The 15,139-nt window shown below is 33.2% G+C and overlaps 1 protein-coding gene across 3 annotated transcripts in view; it reads right to left on the reverse strand.

The window, feature by feature from the left end:
* grb14 (growth factor receptor-bound protein 14) overlaps positions 1-12,315 on the reverse strand; it is a 57,849-nt gene extending 45,534 nt beyond the window's left edge. The window contains exons 1-2 of one of the 3 annotated variants that reach the window (XM_015358953.2): positions 11,774-12,311; positions 9,526-9,655 (exon numbers count right to left, since the gene is read on the reverse strand). In XM_015358953.2, coding sequence (XP_015214439.2) covers positions 9,526-9,655; positions 11,774-11,961 — 318 coding nt within the window. In that variant the 5' untranslated portion in view covers positions 11,962-12,311. Of the gene's footprint in view, positions 1-9,525; positions 9,656-11,773 lie in introns of all 3 variants that reach the window. The other 2 variants (XM_015358954.2, XM_015358955.2) reach the window with 2 other exon arrangements.
* Between the last annotated feature and the right edge of the window lie 2,824 nt (positions 12,316-15,139).

Genomic DNA, 15,139 nt, shown 5'->3' on the forward strand with positions numbered 1-15,139 from the left:
TAATGCTACAGTACAATAATTTCACAAAGCAGTTTTAATGTATGGTTGACCCAAAATGTATCCCACTGTAAAATGACCTAGATGGAAAATAAGTATGTGTAATGAGGTTTATATGTGATGTAAAGACGTCAAAAATGAAATCAACTTTTAGAATTAATAGAGGAATTGTACTTTACTGAAAATGCTGAAGAAACCTTAGAATCTATGATTCTGAAAAGCGAGAGGGGAAAAAATGAAAGCAAACCATTAAAAAAACGAATACAAAGTTATTAAGCAGACAATACATTTTGGTTTGTTCATTTATTTAGATCAAAAGAAAGAATGCTTTTGTGTTATTCAAATATCATAAATCAACACTTGATAATATATTTTGTGGTTCCTTTTAATCAGCCTCATTCTTATCTCTGTCACTGTCAACTGATCACTATCACCTTGCTGCAATGCTATTGATCATGACAATACATACTTGCTTCTATTTCAGAAACACAGTTTGGCTCTGAATACTGCATGATGTACCTCTCTGTCAGACTCATCAAAAGAAAAAAAATCAACAAATTATTATTTCCTATTAGTTCCTGTTTTCCTGAATTGTTCAACTCAAACAGAAAATTTTAATTTTTGATTAGGTACTGTATAAATGATATAAATCTTATTATATATAAAAATTATATAAATCTACTACAGTATGTGGATAGTGAATACTGTACATCAGAAATCATTGTCAAAAATTAGATACAGTAAGAACTACAATAAGCACTACATAAAAATAATTTAGCGAAAAAGAGGGATGCCTAAGACTATACTCACTAAGTTTATCTCCAATCAGTGCTCATCTTCATGGAAAAGCACAGACAACTAGACGCTGAAAATTATCAGACTGTAATAAAATTAATTTGAATTAATGGAGCCAGATTGATAAAGAAGTCTCCTTAACTCTCACAACAAAACAGTCACCAGACAATCAGTCCTTGAAAAAAAAAGTTTGATCCAAACAGAACACATATACACTCCTATTTATAGCAAGGATCCTGGGAGTCCCATATTCAAAGAAATCACATGACTGCACATATTAGAAACAACACTATCAGTGTAAGAATTACATGGTGTTTAGCCTGCAAGACAGGGGGAAAAATTGAAGACAAGATTTCAACAGCAGATTTTGAAGTTGCTTACATTCCTTTGTATAACATTCTCGGAAATGGAGAGGCTCTGTTTAGGAACTTCAATGTAAAATGAAAGTAAAACATATAATACTCAATTCAGGAGTATTTTAATCCCGAATCAAATTGCCTGAATGCTTTGTTTAAATCCGTTTCAGTTATTCAATCCATCCAGTACACCTTACCTTTTTAAATTTGTTTTAAGGTCCTTTAAACATTTTAGAAATATTCAAAATGGCTTTTTGGCCATGTTGTCTAAACTAGGGTTTTCATGTTATACAGACTTTCAATGTGACAGTACATATACATAATTATTAATATAAAATGATTAATAAACATAATTATGGGTATAATACCTTCAATTTATTTGAATGTGTTTGTTGTTCCATTTGCCATAAAAAATGTTTGTTAAAAAATTATAAATTACTGATGTGATCATTTTTACAATTAGGTACAGTGCCACCTTTCTTTAAAACTTTGAAAATAAACTGCAAGACAAATTTTGATTAGTTAATATACAACAGACCTTAACATGAAGACCATGTTTATTGCCTTACATGTAGTCTTCACAGAAGCTTGTACACATTATATTGTCCGAAAGATTAGGTACAGGTAGTGCTTGACTCATCAAACAATTCTCTGAGTCATGAGCACAAGTCTTATGCCAGTTTATCTGGAAGCAATTTTTCAGTCTCATCTGAAGCCAAATATACAGTATATGTGGTCCCACAGATGGATGTTACAGACTATTTATTTATGATTTAAACATTCTTCAGTACAGTCTCTCTAATCATCACAGCTAACATGTGGAATCCAACATTGCCAAAGGACCCTGTTCTTGTTACATCCAAGTTTTTCAGACGTACTGTATTTATCCCATGTGCAGTGAAGCTGATTTTAGATCATTTTAGTTTCCAATTGTACAGTATTTGTCGCCATCCATGACTTCCATGACAGGCCAAGAACATAAATCTGGACGAGACAATCTTGGAAATCAGTTTTCTGAGACACTTCACGGGCATTGTTGAGAGACGGCCCACACATACTGTATACGGTTTGTGTCCAATGATTAGCCATGTATGTCAGAGCTGTGATGCCCTCAGTATCTTTTCATTTTCGCCATCTTACTGTACTGTACTTACTGTACTGTCTCTGATAAAAACAGTTATCTCAGGTGTCTCTTTTGAAGGATCTTGATAGAACACATTGCTGTTTCCGTTTCTTTGGAGACCAACATCTGCGACCAAACAAGACCTTCAGTAGGGCATCAACCTCCAGCCAAGGCTGGGAAATTACTGGAGATGAACAATGGATTCAGTTACAGGAATAGGCAGAAATCACTAACTGCAGGACTGCTGATCTTGTCCACATGATGGATATTGCTGCCAAAAGGGATGCACTATGAGATATTGGTCATTTCCAGCGGTAATGCAAAGTCTTTTAAATAAACAGATGCTCCTTTACGGCAAATTGTAGGCATCTATTTGCCATCCTGTTTCTGTGTGTACATAGAGTACAAACACATGTGTGGGGATCCAGATTTTTCTGGCTACAAAGAATTTTATCTACCAAAATCAGAAAGATTAAAATGGAATACTCTGTAAGTCTCATAGTCCTCATGAAGTCATTGCCCTACATACGTTATAGGATTTGGCCCTACAAAAAGCTTATACAAATAAACAAAGAACCCATGAAAGCCATATTCTTCTCACAAAGGCAGATCTAAAGAACTAAAGAACTATACCACACAAAATGCATTTTCTGAAAGTTTTAGTTTTGAAAACAACAACCTGTTTTTTAGATCTAAAAAATCAGGTTTTCTCAGTAACACAAATCACAGCTAAAAAATCATATTGGAAACTTTAAAGCTTGAAGTGCTGAAAACATACTGGAGTAACTTCTTCCTTGGCAGCATTTGCAAACCATCAAAAGAGAGACATGACTGAGGTCAAGCTCCAAAGTGCACTTGTATTCTGTTTCACAAGGTGAACACATAAGTGCCTTAATACTTCTGAAAGAGCAGGCTCTAACACCATGCTATTTACAATTCTTTCAAAATAATTTAAACCATAAACAATATTACAAGAAAATGTTCAAATAATCAAAGAAACACCGATATTTTCCAATAACTGCGTGCTAAAAGATGGGTCCACAGATCAGATACTGTAAAAAAAAAGGTCTGTGCTAAGCAATCTCAGTGGTGTTTTAGTATTTCTTAAGCAACATTTTGTCTAAGTGGGCAAAAATAACAAATTCAACAAATAAAAGAAGGACAAATAGCTCTGGAGAACCAGATAACATTTTCCCTAATAATACCATATTTGTTACCTTGAAACATTTGTTTTGCCAAAGTGCATAGCAAGAGAAAAAGGACATTTCCTTGAACTATCTTGGAGAAACACAGAAATATTTATAACTGTGTTCTTTTTTGAACTCTGACAACATTAAAACTGTTAAAAGAATCTCAGTTTATGCAACATTAACTTTTACACATGATATCCACATGAACATTAAACAATACACAGTAATTGATCATAAAATAAAAACATAATAAACCACAAATGCCTTCAGACCTGTAATTATTGGTCTTAGCTGCATTATCCAAATATTAGCAGTACACTTGTAATATGGAAATATGCAAAGGCATTATAGCTTTAAGTACTGTAAGATGATCACTGCGTCTGTTTCAACAAGCTCCAGAATACTTGTTATACTTGAATAGAATACTTGAATTCCTGTTATTGCCAGACAAAAACAAATTTTAATTTAGGAACAAATGTCTTGCCACAATAGTTATAATGCTGCAAGACAGATGATTTATTTTCCTCAAAATATGTTTGTCATTGTCAAGAAAGAGCAACAAGCACACATTTCAAACCCTGAAACAAACCCTTAACAATAACATTCTGTGAAATAAACTGATCAAAAAGTCATCTGTTTAAAATGTACATTGGTACACTGAAAATGATAGGATAGTGCAGTGAAAATGTTAGCTAAATATAACTTAGAACACTGCAGCATAGTCTGTAAAACATCGAATAAAGCCCAGTCACTTTCTTACAGAGATGTTGGTATAAAACTAATCTCTTTTAATGTTGTGCCACTTTAATGCTATTGCCTATAATGTTTTTTCTTCAATTGCAAAACGTATGTATAGTGCCACTTACTGTAATCTGAAAAAAAATAATTAAAACATCTCTACTTGGCTCTTGAGTAGTTAAACTTATAATAGTGCCTGCTCAAACTGCAGTTTGAGCCCTGCAGAACAGACATCACAGGACATAACAGTTAACTGACTGTGATTCTCCAAGTGACACAATTCACTGGTAAACTTGAGTAGCCCATGATATTCCTAGATTGCCATGGAGCAGTAACTACTGCACAATATGGACTACCTATAGTATGAGATCGTAAAACCACTTAACTCTTCCAATCGATTCTAATTTAATTGCTGTGGGCAAATACTGTGGTCACTGTGGACCTCAAAGTCTGACAGCTGGGGCAGCTCATGACAGTGCTTGAACTGTGGGGAAGCCTGTGTGTTGGTATTAAGAATTGTACAAGTAACTGTGTATTCCAAATTGTACAGTATTTAAAAACATTGTAATAAAAAGCAGATATCCCTAATTTATGGAATGTTTACATTTAAGGAATTTAAGGAAATGTTTACAACAACATTCTCCTTTTGTTGGCTGAAATTAAAAAGAAAACATATTATATACATAAAACATGTTTCATACTATTAAACATACTTGTTTTACATCTTCACTGAATTACAAACATTCTGAAAGCTTTTGTTTACAGCTGTTCTCCTGGCAGGGTTAACATACTGTAGATTACGAGTGACAAATATATGTGAATTCAGCTCTAGGCTCTCTTTATGGTTTAATTATGCTTATTTTGCTCTTATTTACCCCTGATTACGTTAACAATTTTACAGTGTTTTAGGCTTCTTCCCATGTTAAAGAAACATCTGATCCACAGAAAAATATACCAATTCTACATTATTCAACTACATGATGTAGTTGATCTGTAGAACACCAAAAGTAAATTTATAGCCACTGTTGAGCTAATTAAGGCTCATAACTTGTTTTGTTCTCTGCCTCATTTTTAAATGATTATAAATAAGCCATTAATTCTATATTTAAATGACTATTTTATCTGGATAGCATTCAAAGCAGTCGTCAAGCTTCTACACTCTGTTTTGTTCATAATTCTTAAATGTTCAGAAAACTATTGCACAATATATTAAACATAATGGGAATCCTGTGTAATATCTCAAATACAGAACAGAAAGTGCTGATTTTGTGTTAGCTTTTACTCTTTCCTTTATTTGCTGTTGTCCTTAATGTTTTGAATCTAGTGCATTTTTCTGTATAGATCAATTCTGCTTGATATATGCTATAAATGTCAAAAATAATGCTTTTTTATTGTTCTAATTTTATTTCTCTTGTGATATTCCATGTCCTGAGAATTAGGGATATTTGGAAGTAAAACGGAAAGTAGTCAAGGGCAGCAGCTGTAAGATTAAAAAACATCTAAAAATATTTAAAGGAAAATTATTGCGCACACATAAAAAATGTAGAAAAGAGCACTTGGCTATTTTTTTCTTAGACACAAAACCATAATAGTTTTATAAACTGCATCATGTGTAACTGAGAAGGACTATATTATTCTGTAGGAATCTGTGAGCGGAAATATGCAATTAGGAGAAGTACTTTACTTTAATAGTTGTCATATTTGTAAAGAATTATTCTGACTTTGCTGGGAAAAGTTAGAATTGCTGTCTTACATAAAACCAAAAATGATTTTTGTAAAGAAATAAATGATGAACATAAGAAGATTCTTTTTCACTATGTATAGCCTTTGCTATCAAAATGTTCCCCTACGTGTGCTAAACAGATACTGTACGATGGACAGAAAATCTTCATCACTTATATACTGTAGTAAGAGGATACTTTGTATTTAATCTAAAACCAGATCCTGTGGGTTTGCTATACTAGAGTTACAACGGAGGGCACATGTACTCTACGTACTGTACATACTGTAGAATAGTACATACACTTTTGTCCTACTCACCTTTTTGTGTTCCATGATATGTAAATATGTAATTTTACTCAAATGAGATATTTTGGGAATATTGTACATTGAACAGTATGTGTAAGCAATGTGTTTGTTCTGGCAAACCTTTAAAACAGATATTAACAGCTGCTTTCCAAATCATTAATATAATCCCTTTAACTTTAAAAGGTGTGCTCTTGCTCATGCAAAACTACTGTACATTAGTAAATTACTACAGGACTACAAAGACCAGATTGACTTAGATCCAAATAACTCATACTTTGGTTACAAAAGACAGTTTAAAAAAGTAATGGTGAAAGTTATTGGAAAGTAAATGGAAATTGGTTATTATGATTTGTTATTATATAAATGATGGAACACTAAATATTTCAGGTTACATGTCCAGGTACATTACGCATATAAAAAGCAGTGGTCAGGGCTTTTTCAAACACAGAACCACATGTTGAGCTTTTCTAAAAATCTGTAAAACACTGCCCTCTTGCTGATCAGAGGAAAACAAGACCAACATTTCTGAGACAACGAGCGTGATTTCCAAATGTTTTTTTCATTTTCTTAATATAAGTTTCACATAATATTAGTTTCTGATAAATATTAAACAACGCTGTTTTACTCATTTTATTTTAGTTTCTGATAATTACTTTAGGGACAAACTGGAAAATTATCAATTTTAATAATAGTTTTAATCACGCCTATTAAGATAAATGCTGCTTTATTTTTTAAGCGTGATCAGAATAAGTTGTTTTCTTCAAATTATACTGTATATAAGAAGAGTTGAGACAGAGACTGCACAAATTTAACAAATGATTTAGTAAACTGACAATTTTAAAACATTCTCAGACACCATTACCCAGATTAAATCAGGATATTAACCCAACCGCCAGTAATATGAGTTAATGTTACAAGTCAAACACAAAAAACACAGTCTTGTATTCAGTGTGTAATTTCTCTAAGAACAACCAGAAAAGGCACTCACACAAGTACAGACTGATCCCTATGAACCAGGTGTCATGTGTTTGAGCCTGGGTCAAGTCACTAATCGGGTGTTTGCAGGTTTTCTCAAACGATGACGTACATTATAATTGACTTTTGCAGAGACTCATGTAACATTAGTCAGCCAGGACTCTTGGCTAATAGCAACATACAGTAGCAACACCTGCAGCCTCCTTAGTGCTCGCAGGCTTATGCCTCTGGCACAGCACCTCTGGTACAAGGCTGTGATGCATCTGCCTACACTTCCTCATTCTCCTGTGCACAGTCACTGGGATCATAACCATGAGCCAGGACATGAAGAACACATAATTGGGGATTCTAAATTATAGGGTATAAGAAAAATAATTGTCAATTCTGTTTAAGAAAAAGAAATTGTCAGTTTCTCTATGGCCCTACAATGATCTGGCACCCCAGTCATGTCCTTAGTCTCACCTTGTAGCTAATGGTTTTGGGATATGCTCTGGGGATAGGTTACCCTCACCAGGACAAACAGATTTCCGATGATGGATTGATGAATGGAAAGTGATAAGGCATGCTAACTGTAGCAAGAACTGTTTTAATAGGAATGCTTAACTGTCCCATTTATTGTACAAAAAACACCATGAATATGATATTCAGTGCCTGTGGTGAAAGACAAAATAAATGAATAAATGAACAAAATAAATTTACTTTTGTAACTTAGATCAAATGATATTTAGCAATACTACACAGAATGAGACAATGATAATGTCTATCTATTTCCCTTAAAGGCATTCCCAAGCTATTTATATAATATTCTATATACAGTATATATCAAAATTACAAAATATTTTTTATACAGTATATATTGTAAATTTTGGTAATCAAATCTGTTTACACAGATACAGTACAATGCTTTCAATACTGAAAGCATTACAATAAAATCAATGATAGTATACTACTTCTGGAAAAAGGCATATTCCTCAAAAATAGTTTTTTTAGACAAACCTCATGTACTGTCTGAAACCAGCAATTTAAACCATCAAGACCGTTTGACAAATATTCAGCTTCAGTGGATGTTTGTACAGTATAATAAATCCAGCTCAACAAATATCTGACAGGCTTATTCAAGTTTATTAATGATATGTATTAATATATGCAATACTGTATATATTTGTAGTCACTGTACACAAATTAAATACATTTTTCTGTATCTACTGATCACTTCTATAATATGCCGTTGTATCCAAGCAACAATGACAACAAATACCCAGAAAGAAAGTTCAATCACATTTTATCACAAAGTGGGAAGCAGTCTATCTGAATATAATGCCAACAGCTTCAATATACATTGCTGATCAGGTACATATATTGTAAACAAGCTGCACAAAAAGGCCGCTTAGGAGAACGTAAAGAGAAGAATGGATTTACATGAATATTCAATTAACATTTTAAAAAAGAAAACACAGGATAATGACACTATATTGTTTTGAATTTGAAATGAAGTGTATTAATTACACATAAAATAACTCCAATACGAATTTCTTCAGCTAGTGTACACATAATTGAACATACTGCAAATGGACTCTGATACAAGCTACAAAGTCTTTGTAGACTAAGATTTAGAGTGAACAAACATTACAGTACATTGTATTGGTTCAATGTGCTGACTTAGCTGTTGAAAGCATAACATGGAAAATGGTGATCTTTTATGTTAATCTTTATGCTGATTTTATGTTATGAACCAAAGACAATGATTACTAAAAATGTTGGTCTATGAAGTGTCTTAGTCAGCAATCTCTGTTCTTATGTAACCAGGAATGAGCAATCATTGACTGAAAGATTAAAATCTTCTTTCAGGAAAAAGGCTACCTCATGCAGAAGGAAACTTAAGATACATCTTTTACTTTTCCAGCATATGGTTTGGCCCCATGATGCATTGGCTACATTTCCAACCATTTTTTTCACATTTTCCCATAGACAAACACATCTGATATTATCAATGCCAGTTTCATTGAAAATTAATACACAGCAACAGCAAAATGCCAACCTTTGACATTAAATTACTCTTTCTCATTGATCGACGAAGAGAGTTCTACAATAATACAGTAAGTATATGTAAACAATGATTTACTACTCAAGCTGTACAGCTTGAATTACTCATTCTAAGATGTGTGAAGGTGGCTTGAAAAGAAAGGCCTATAATACATAAACTGATACTGATTTTTACATTGTCAGGAGAAATACACTGTACTGTATCTCCTGAAGCTTCACCTTGCACATGAAAATACACTTATCGAAAACAAAAAACAACACATAAAAGAATGTTACCAACCTGAGTTTTATTCCTTTTGGTCCAAGGTAATAAGCAATCTGAGACTAGAGATGACACTGTAGAAGAAAACAATTCTGGAAAAGGATTTGGAATTGAAGCAGACAGCATTTCCTCGCCCTCCTTACTTTTCCTGTTTCAAGAAAACAACTGTATCATAAATCATGTCATTGAATTTGTTTTGCAGTACTAATAAAAAGTCGAGCAGTACATTGTTAATTTTAGAAAAGTTTAAAAAAAGAGGATAAAAAAGTCAGTGTTGTCATTTTTAACGCAACTGACAACTGTTTGGCTGAGTTCCCAAAGCCTTACGGCATGGCGGGCATGTCTCTCTTTTTCCGCAAATCTATCATAGACATTAAATTTAAGATGTAATTCGTATTCTACACACTGTGGTTTTAAGATAAGGTACTGTTTCTTAACATGTCATTATATCCTTTAGGGAGAATGCGCATTCAGAAAAGATTTAACCCACTTTCTAACATATGACTAGTAAGTAAGTTATACGATGGAAAATGTTATCTCTGTAATTTTAGACACACTGTACTGTATATACAGTAATGTAATAATGTTAACAAAGTACTTTTAAATCATTCATGTTTCTGACCTGATAAATAAACCCTTAGTTTCATATTGGTCCCATTAGAGAAAGGTGATAGTGCCTTCTCCTGCTAAACACCTAGTCTGTGGAATACTCTTTTCTGTGAAATCAGGAATTCTGAATCTGTCTTAAGATTTTCTTGTTCAAAGTGGCATTCTTAAAGAATTTATGATGCATAGGTTCCATTGTACTGTATAATTATCTTTTCTGATTCCTTTTGTTTATACAGTAGTTGGATTTTTTTTCTGATGTACATTATCTTGTACACATATGTTCTGAGGCTTTTTTGCCTCATAAATTGAAATATAAAGAAAATAAAACAGAACTAATAAAAACAACAATAATTACTGTACCTTGCAACACCATCAACCTTTCCTGAAAATATTGACTGTAAAATCAAATGTAAGGACGTAAAGTAGATTTCAAGAACCTTTCCTTTGGAAATTGACTCATAAATCATTTTACTAGATAAAGTTGATTGAATAAAACACACTATACTTTTTACAAAACGTCTCCTAAATCAAATAGCTTTTGAAAAGCAATCTTTGTGGTATCTTTCTTTAGTTTTCAAATAAAACATGAATACAAAAATACCAAACAGACAAAGCTAGAAATAATTCAAGCTACCTATATAAATGGTATACGCCTGTTGGGTTGTTGATACTGCTTAATGTATACAAAGATTTGCACAATTCTATATGATGGGATATTTAGTGTCATCCATGTTATCTGCAAGTACTCTGACTAAGAACAGCGGATCTGAAAGAATAAAGGGTTAATTTCTGCTGCCACATCAGTATGTTAACAGACCTTCCAGTCTTCTACCCAGAGTAATTAATGATGCAAAATCAGACATGAACAAATAATATGATCATATAATAAGGCTTTTATTTCAAAATGATAATAAAACTTGATAAGATTCTGTTTAGCTAATCAGTCCTGTATTAGTTTCATTTTAGAGAGGATTGTAGTTTTAAACACCACCTTATTTACAGTTAGTAACAAGAACACAGCTGTGTCCATGAGAATGAAGTTGAGATTGACAGAGCACAACTGCATTACTGACAGAATACAGTAAGAATGTTTTTAATAGCATTGTATGTGGGAAAGTTACACCTGCCCTAATAAAAGCTACTTGATATTTTTGGCAAGAAAATAAATGCATAAAAGCTGAACATAACTTGTATATTTTAAAGTTGATCAATATTTTAAGCATGCCAAAAGTAGTGCCACAATGAGATAACTTCACTGCTCCGTAAATACAAATGTTACTAAGTAACTAATTATATTCAGGAAAGTAACAGGTGGTAGAATTCAATAAGATTCTTTGTTTGTGCTGTCAAAATGTACGAAATGGACTTACTAACCTCTTTATTCTTTAATCTACATTATTTGCCACTTGTATTTACAAGTACAAATTCTATTGCCTATTCTACTGAGAACACAATAAAGTTAGTATCCTGCTATTAGAGTGCACATTAAAAGCACTCACTGATCACAGAAGTTAAAAATTAGCTTGCCTTTTAAAAGGTTGCATGCTGAAAACTGTAAAAAATGTATCTTATTCTGCAAGAGCACAATTCAAAACCAATGCAAGCGATACAGAAAAAAAAAATCTATGATTATACATTTATATTAAACCAGTCATACCTAATCCCCTTGAAAAGAGCTGCCTTATTTTGTAGAGCATTTGATGGTGGTAAGGGTGCACGCAGAGGTATCAACGATGGGCTGGAAAAACGACTTGCATTACTCCTGTCATGTTGAAAAATAGCTGTTTTTTCTCCCAGGTTTCCAGAAGTTTGTAAGTCTTCTACTGTATTACTCATATCACTCATGGAGATGGCTATATCCAAGGCATCGTTTAAACGAGAAAGAGCAGAATTCCTATTGACGCAAAGTATCTACAGAGCACTCTGTTAACACATTGGGCTCCTCTGCCCTCTGCACGCAGCTTAACCTCAGCGCTTCATATGCTGCTAGCCTGCAACAGCACGATAAATGATCCCTCCTACCAAAACATGATCCACCACAATAAAGTTATTTTTAAAGTGATGACTCCTAAGTCGGTCTTCGTTGCATTTACACAGTAGCACATTAAATTCCAAAAATTTGTTTTGTCATTGCAGTCTTGGCTGACTTCTTTTTTTTTTTCTTCAAACACTACCTGAAGTAAATGCTGCACAAAGCAACTTATACAAAAGGTTCTTCATTGCCGGTATGCAACTTAGTCTTGTAATGAGATCTGGCACACTTCCAGACTGTAAACCAACTGTTTCTTTGTCATGGACTTTGCACTGAGTTCCTAATTGTACTTTAAACTCAGCACTATTCGGAAACTATATTCAAGCACAGAGTTTAAAATCCAGCTATTTTTCATACGTGTGCATATATATAGTATTTGAAAATGTGATTTTACATTAAAGTAAGCATTCTAATGAAGTCAGCTTTTTTTCAAGTAGGGCTGAACTGAACCAGTTTTTGACTATTAAGTCAAAGACTGTCATAAATTACATACAGATGAGATTTTCAATTTCTGGTTTTAAAACATTTATCTGTTCTGCAGAAATTTCAATAAGCCTTGAAGTTCTTCTGGCAACAGTGCAATAATGGAAAACGCTGTCTTCATTGTTAGTGATTAAACACAAATCATAATTTAGGTATAATTGACTAAATAACTCTGAAGATAATGTAATTCTTCCAAAGCTATTTTATATCAATCTCCATGTAAACATGGATTTTTTACATACAAATGTACAGTAAATATGCAGAGATATGCATGGACAATAGCAATACATAACACAGGTCAGTGAGATCACTGGAATCCTTCAGGCATTGTGTAGTGTGCTCCTGGTGAGCAATATTGCTAGCACACTTGCCACTATAGTGTCATCTGTGTACTGTCATTGACCATAGGAAAGCTCTCCCCATTTGGTGTATTTGAAATTACACTGCTCCTTGAAGCAGTTTTCACTACAGTTGTTTAAAGAGTCCAGTAAGGTTATAATCCACCTTATTTTACAACATGGTTTGACCACTCTTTTTTAAAGAATATGAAATATACACACTATATTCCAGTTTATTACAAGAGTATATTATAGATTTCTTAATCACATAAAAAATGAACTAATTTGACTTTAATCTTCCTGTTCAGAAAAGCTGTTGTGGTTTTAATATAACCAAAATGTTCTTCTTAATTTAATCCACACTTTACTTTAATCAAATGTATACATACATCTGTAAGAGTGTTGCACTTTGGTGATGTCAGAAGACAAGTGTCTTTCTGGAATTCCTAAGTTATGAATATTCATTTATCTCTTATTGATACAGGTATACCAAGGTTACAAAAAAAGTGTTTTAAATAAAAAAACCATCCCCTCTTGTCATTCAACTTGATCACTTCAAAATGTGTCTTTTCTACACATTGCTCTAATTTCTCAGGACAAAATCAGATTAGAACATAAGAAGAGTTAAAACAATGAAAGGCCATTTGATCCAAGTACCTCATCCAACCATTTCTTGAGAGAAGCCTGGGTATTGGTTTCAACAATACAGCTGGGTAAAGTATTCCATAATCTCTCAGCCCTCCGAATAAAGAAGAGCCTCCTGTTCTCAGGTTTAAATTCACTTCCACATAGTTTCCACTTGTGTCTCATGATTCATGCTCCACTGTTCATGCTGAGGAAGGCTGCAGGACTCACTTAATCAATGCCCCTGGGGATTTTGAAATGCCATTGAGATTCAAGAAGAAATGATTTAGTACCTATTGGCAATATCTTTTCTAGAACATGGTGACCGAAATTGTACACAATGTTCTTAACAAAACCTTACAAGTGTTTTATACAATTTTAACATCCATTTGAATTCTGCTATTTTAGGTATATATCCTAAGATTTGTCTTTTTAATCACTTCAATTGTAAGCAAATGATGTTTCAATATTAACAGCCAAGTCATTTTCAAAATTAGCCTCTTCTGTGTTAGCACTTCCTATTCTGTATTTATGTTTTATTTTGGATTGATGTTTATATCTTTGCTACCTGAATGTAAAAGCCCACACTTGCCTATATTAAATGTCACCTGCTGCATGTTTGCCAAGTCTTTTTGAAATGTATTTGTGGTTTCTACAGTGTTTCCCAATCCTCATAATTTGGTATTGTCTGCACATTTGACCAAGTTACTAAGAATCTACTGTATATCATCCATATAAAGTAGGAAGAGCAGTGGTCCTAGTACAGTGCAGTAATTACATATCTCCAATTGGAGCATTCGGATTTAAATTTAGCGTGTTGGATTTATAGAACATGGGGACTGAAGTGATCCTATAACTACAATGTGATTTCATTACAAGAAAAGAGGAAGGCAAAATTAACCTCTCTAACAGCCATGTTGAATTTTAACATTGTCACTCAGCCCAATATTTTTGCATTTGCTTTGCCAAGATGTGCTTTTAAAACTATGTTATGCCAAGCTTTATCACAGTTTATATAATGTTGCATGACCACTCCCTGTACACAGGACTTCACAATGATATTACCACGGTTTTATGGTGCTTTCCTTCACTTTATTGTGTTCCGTGTTGCACTATTCCACAGGACTCATTTATTAGGGATGAAATGGCATCCCATAAAACATATACATGTACACTGAATATTCATAAATCATCCCTGTGGATTTATAACAACAATAATTGTTGATATTTGCATAATTCCTAACAAACATGTGCTAATAGTAATGAAATATACCCTAAGGCTTTTTCAGGTTTTTAATAAAATAGACTTTATTGGCAGAATTTACAAGAGATGATTATCAAGCAAATATCCAGCCCCATTCAGACAATTCTACACCTACTTCATACAGCATTTCATTCTAATACTTATGCTTCACAGAATTCTTTTAGAAGGTATATTTGATTCCCTTCTTCTGCAAAAATGTAGTATATGCCCATAGACTTGGACTGCACGAAAGCTCTGAGATATCTCAATGTCTGCAATAGGACGTTCTTGCAGGAAGTTAAT

The sequence above is a fragment of the Lepisosteus oculatus genome, chromosome 12 (genome assembly GCF_040954835.1).
Source record: "Lepisosteus oculatus isolate fLepOcu1 chromosome 12, fLepOcu1.hap2, whole genome shotgun sequence".
NCBI lineage: Eukaryota > Metazoa > Chordata > Actinopteri > Semionotiformes > Lepisosteidae > Lepisosteus > Lepisosteus oculatus.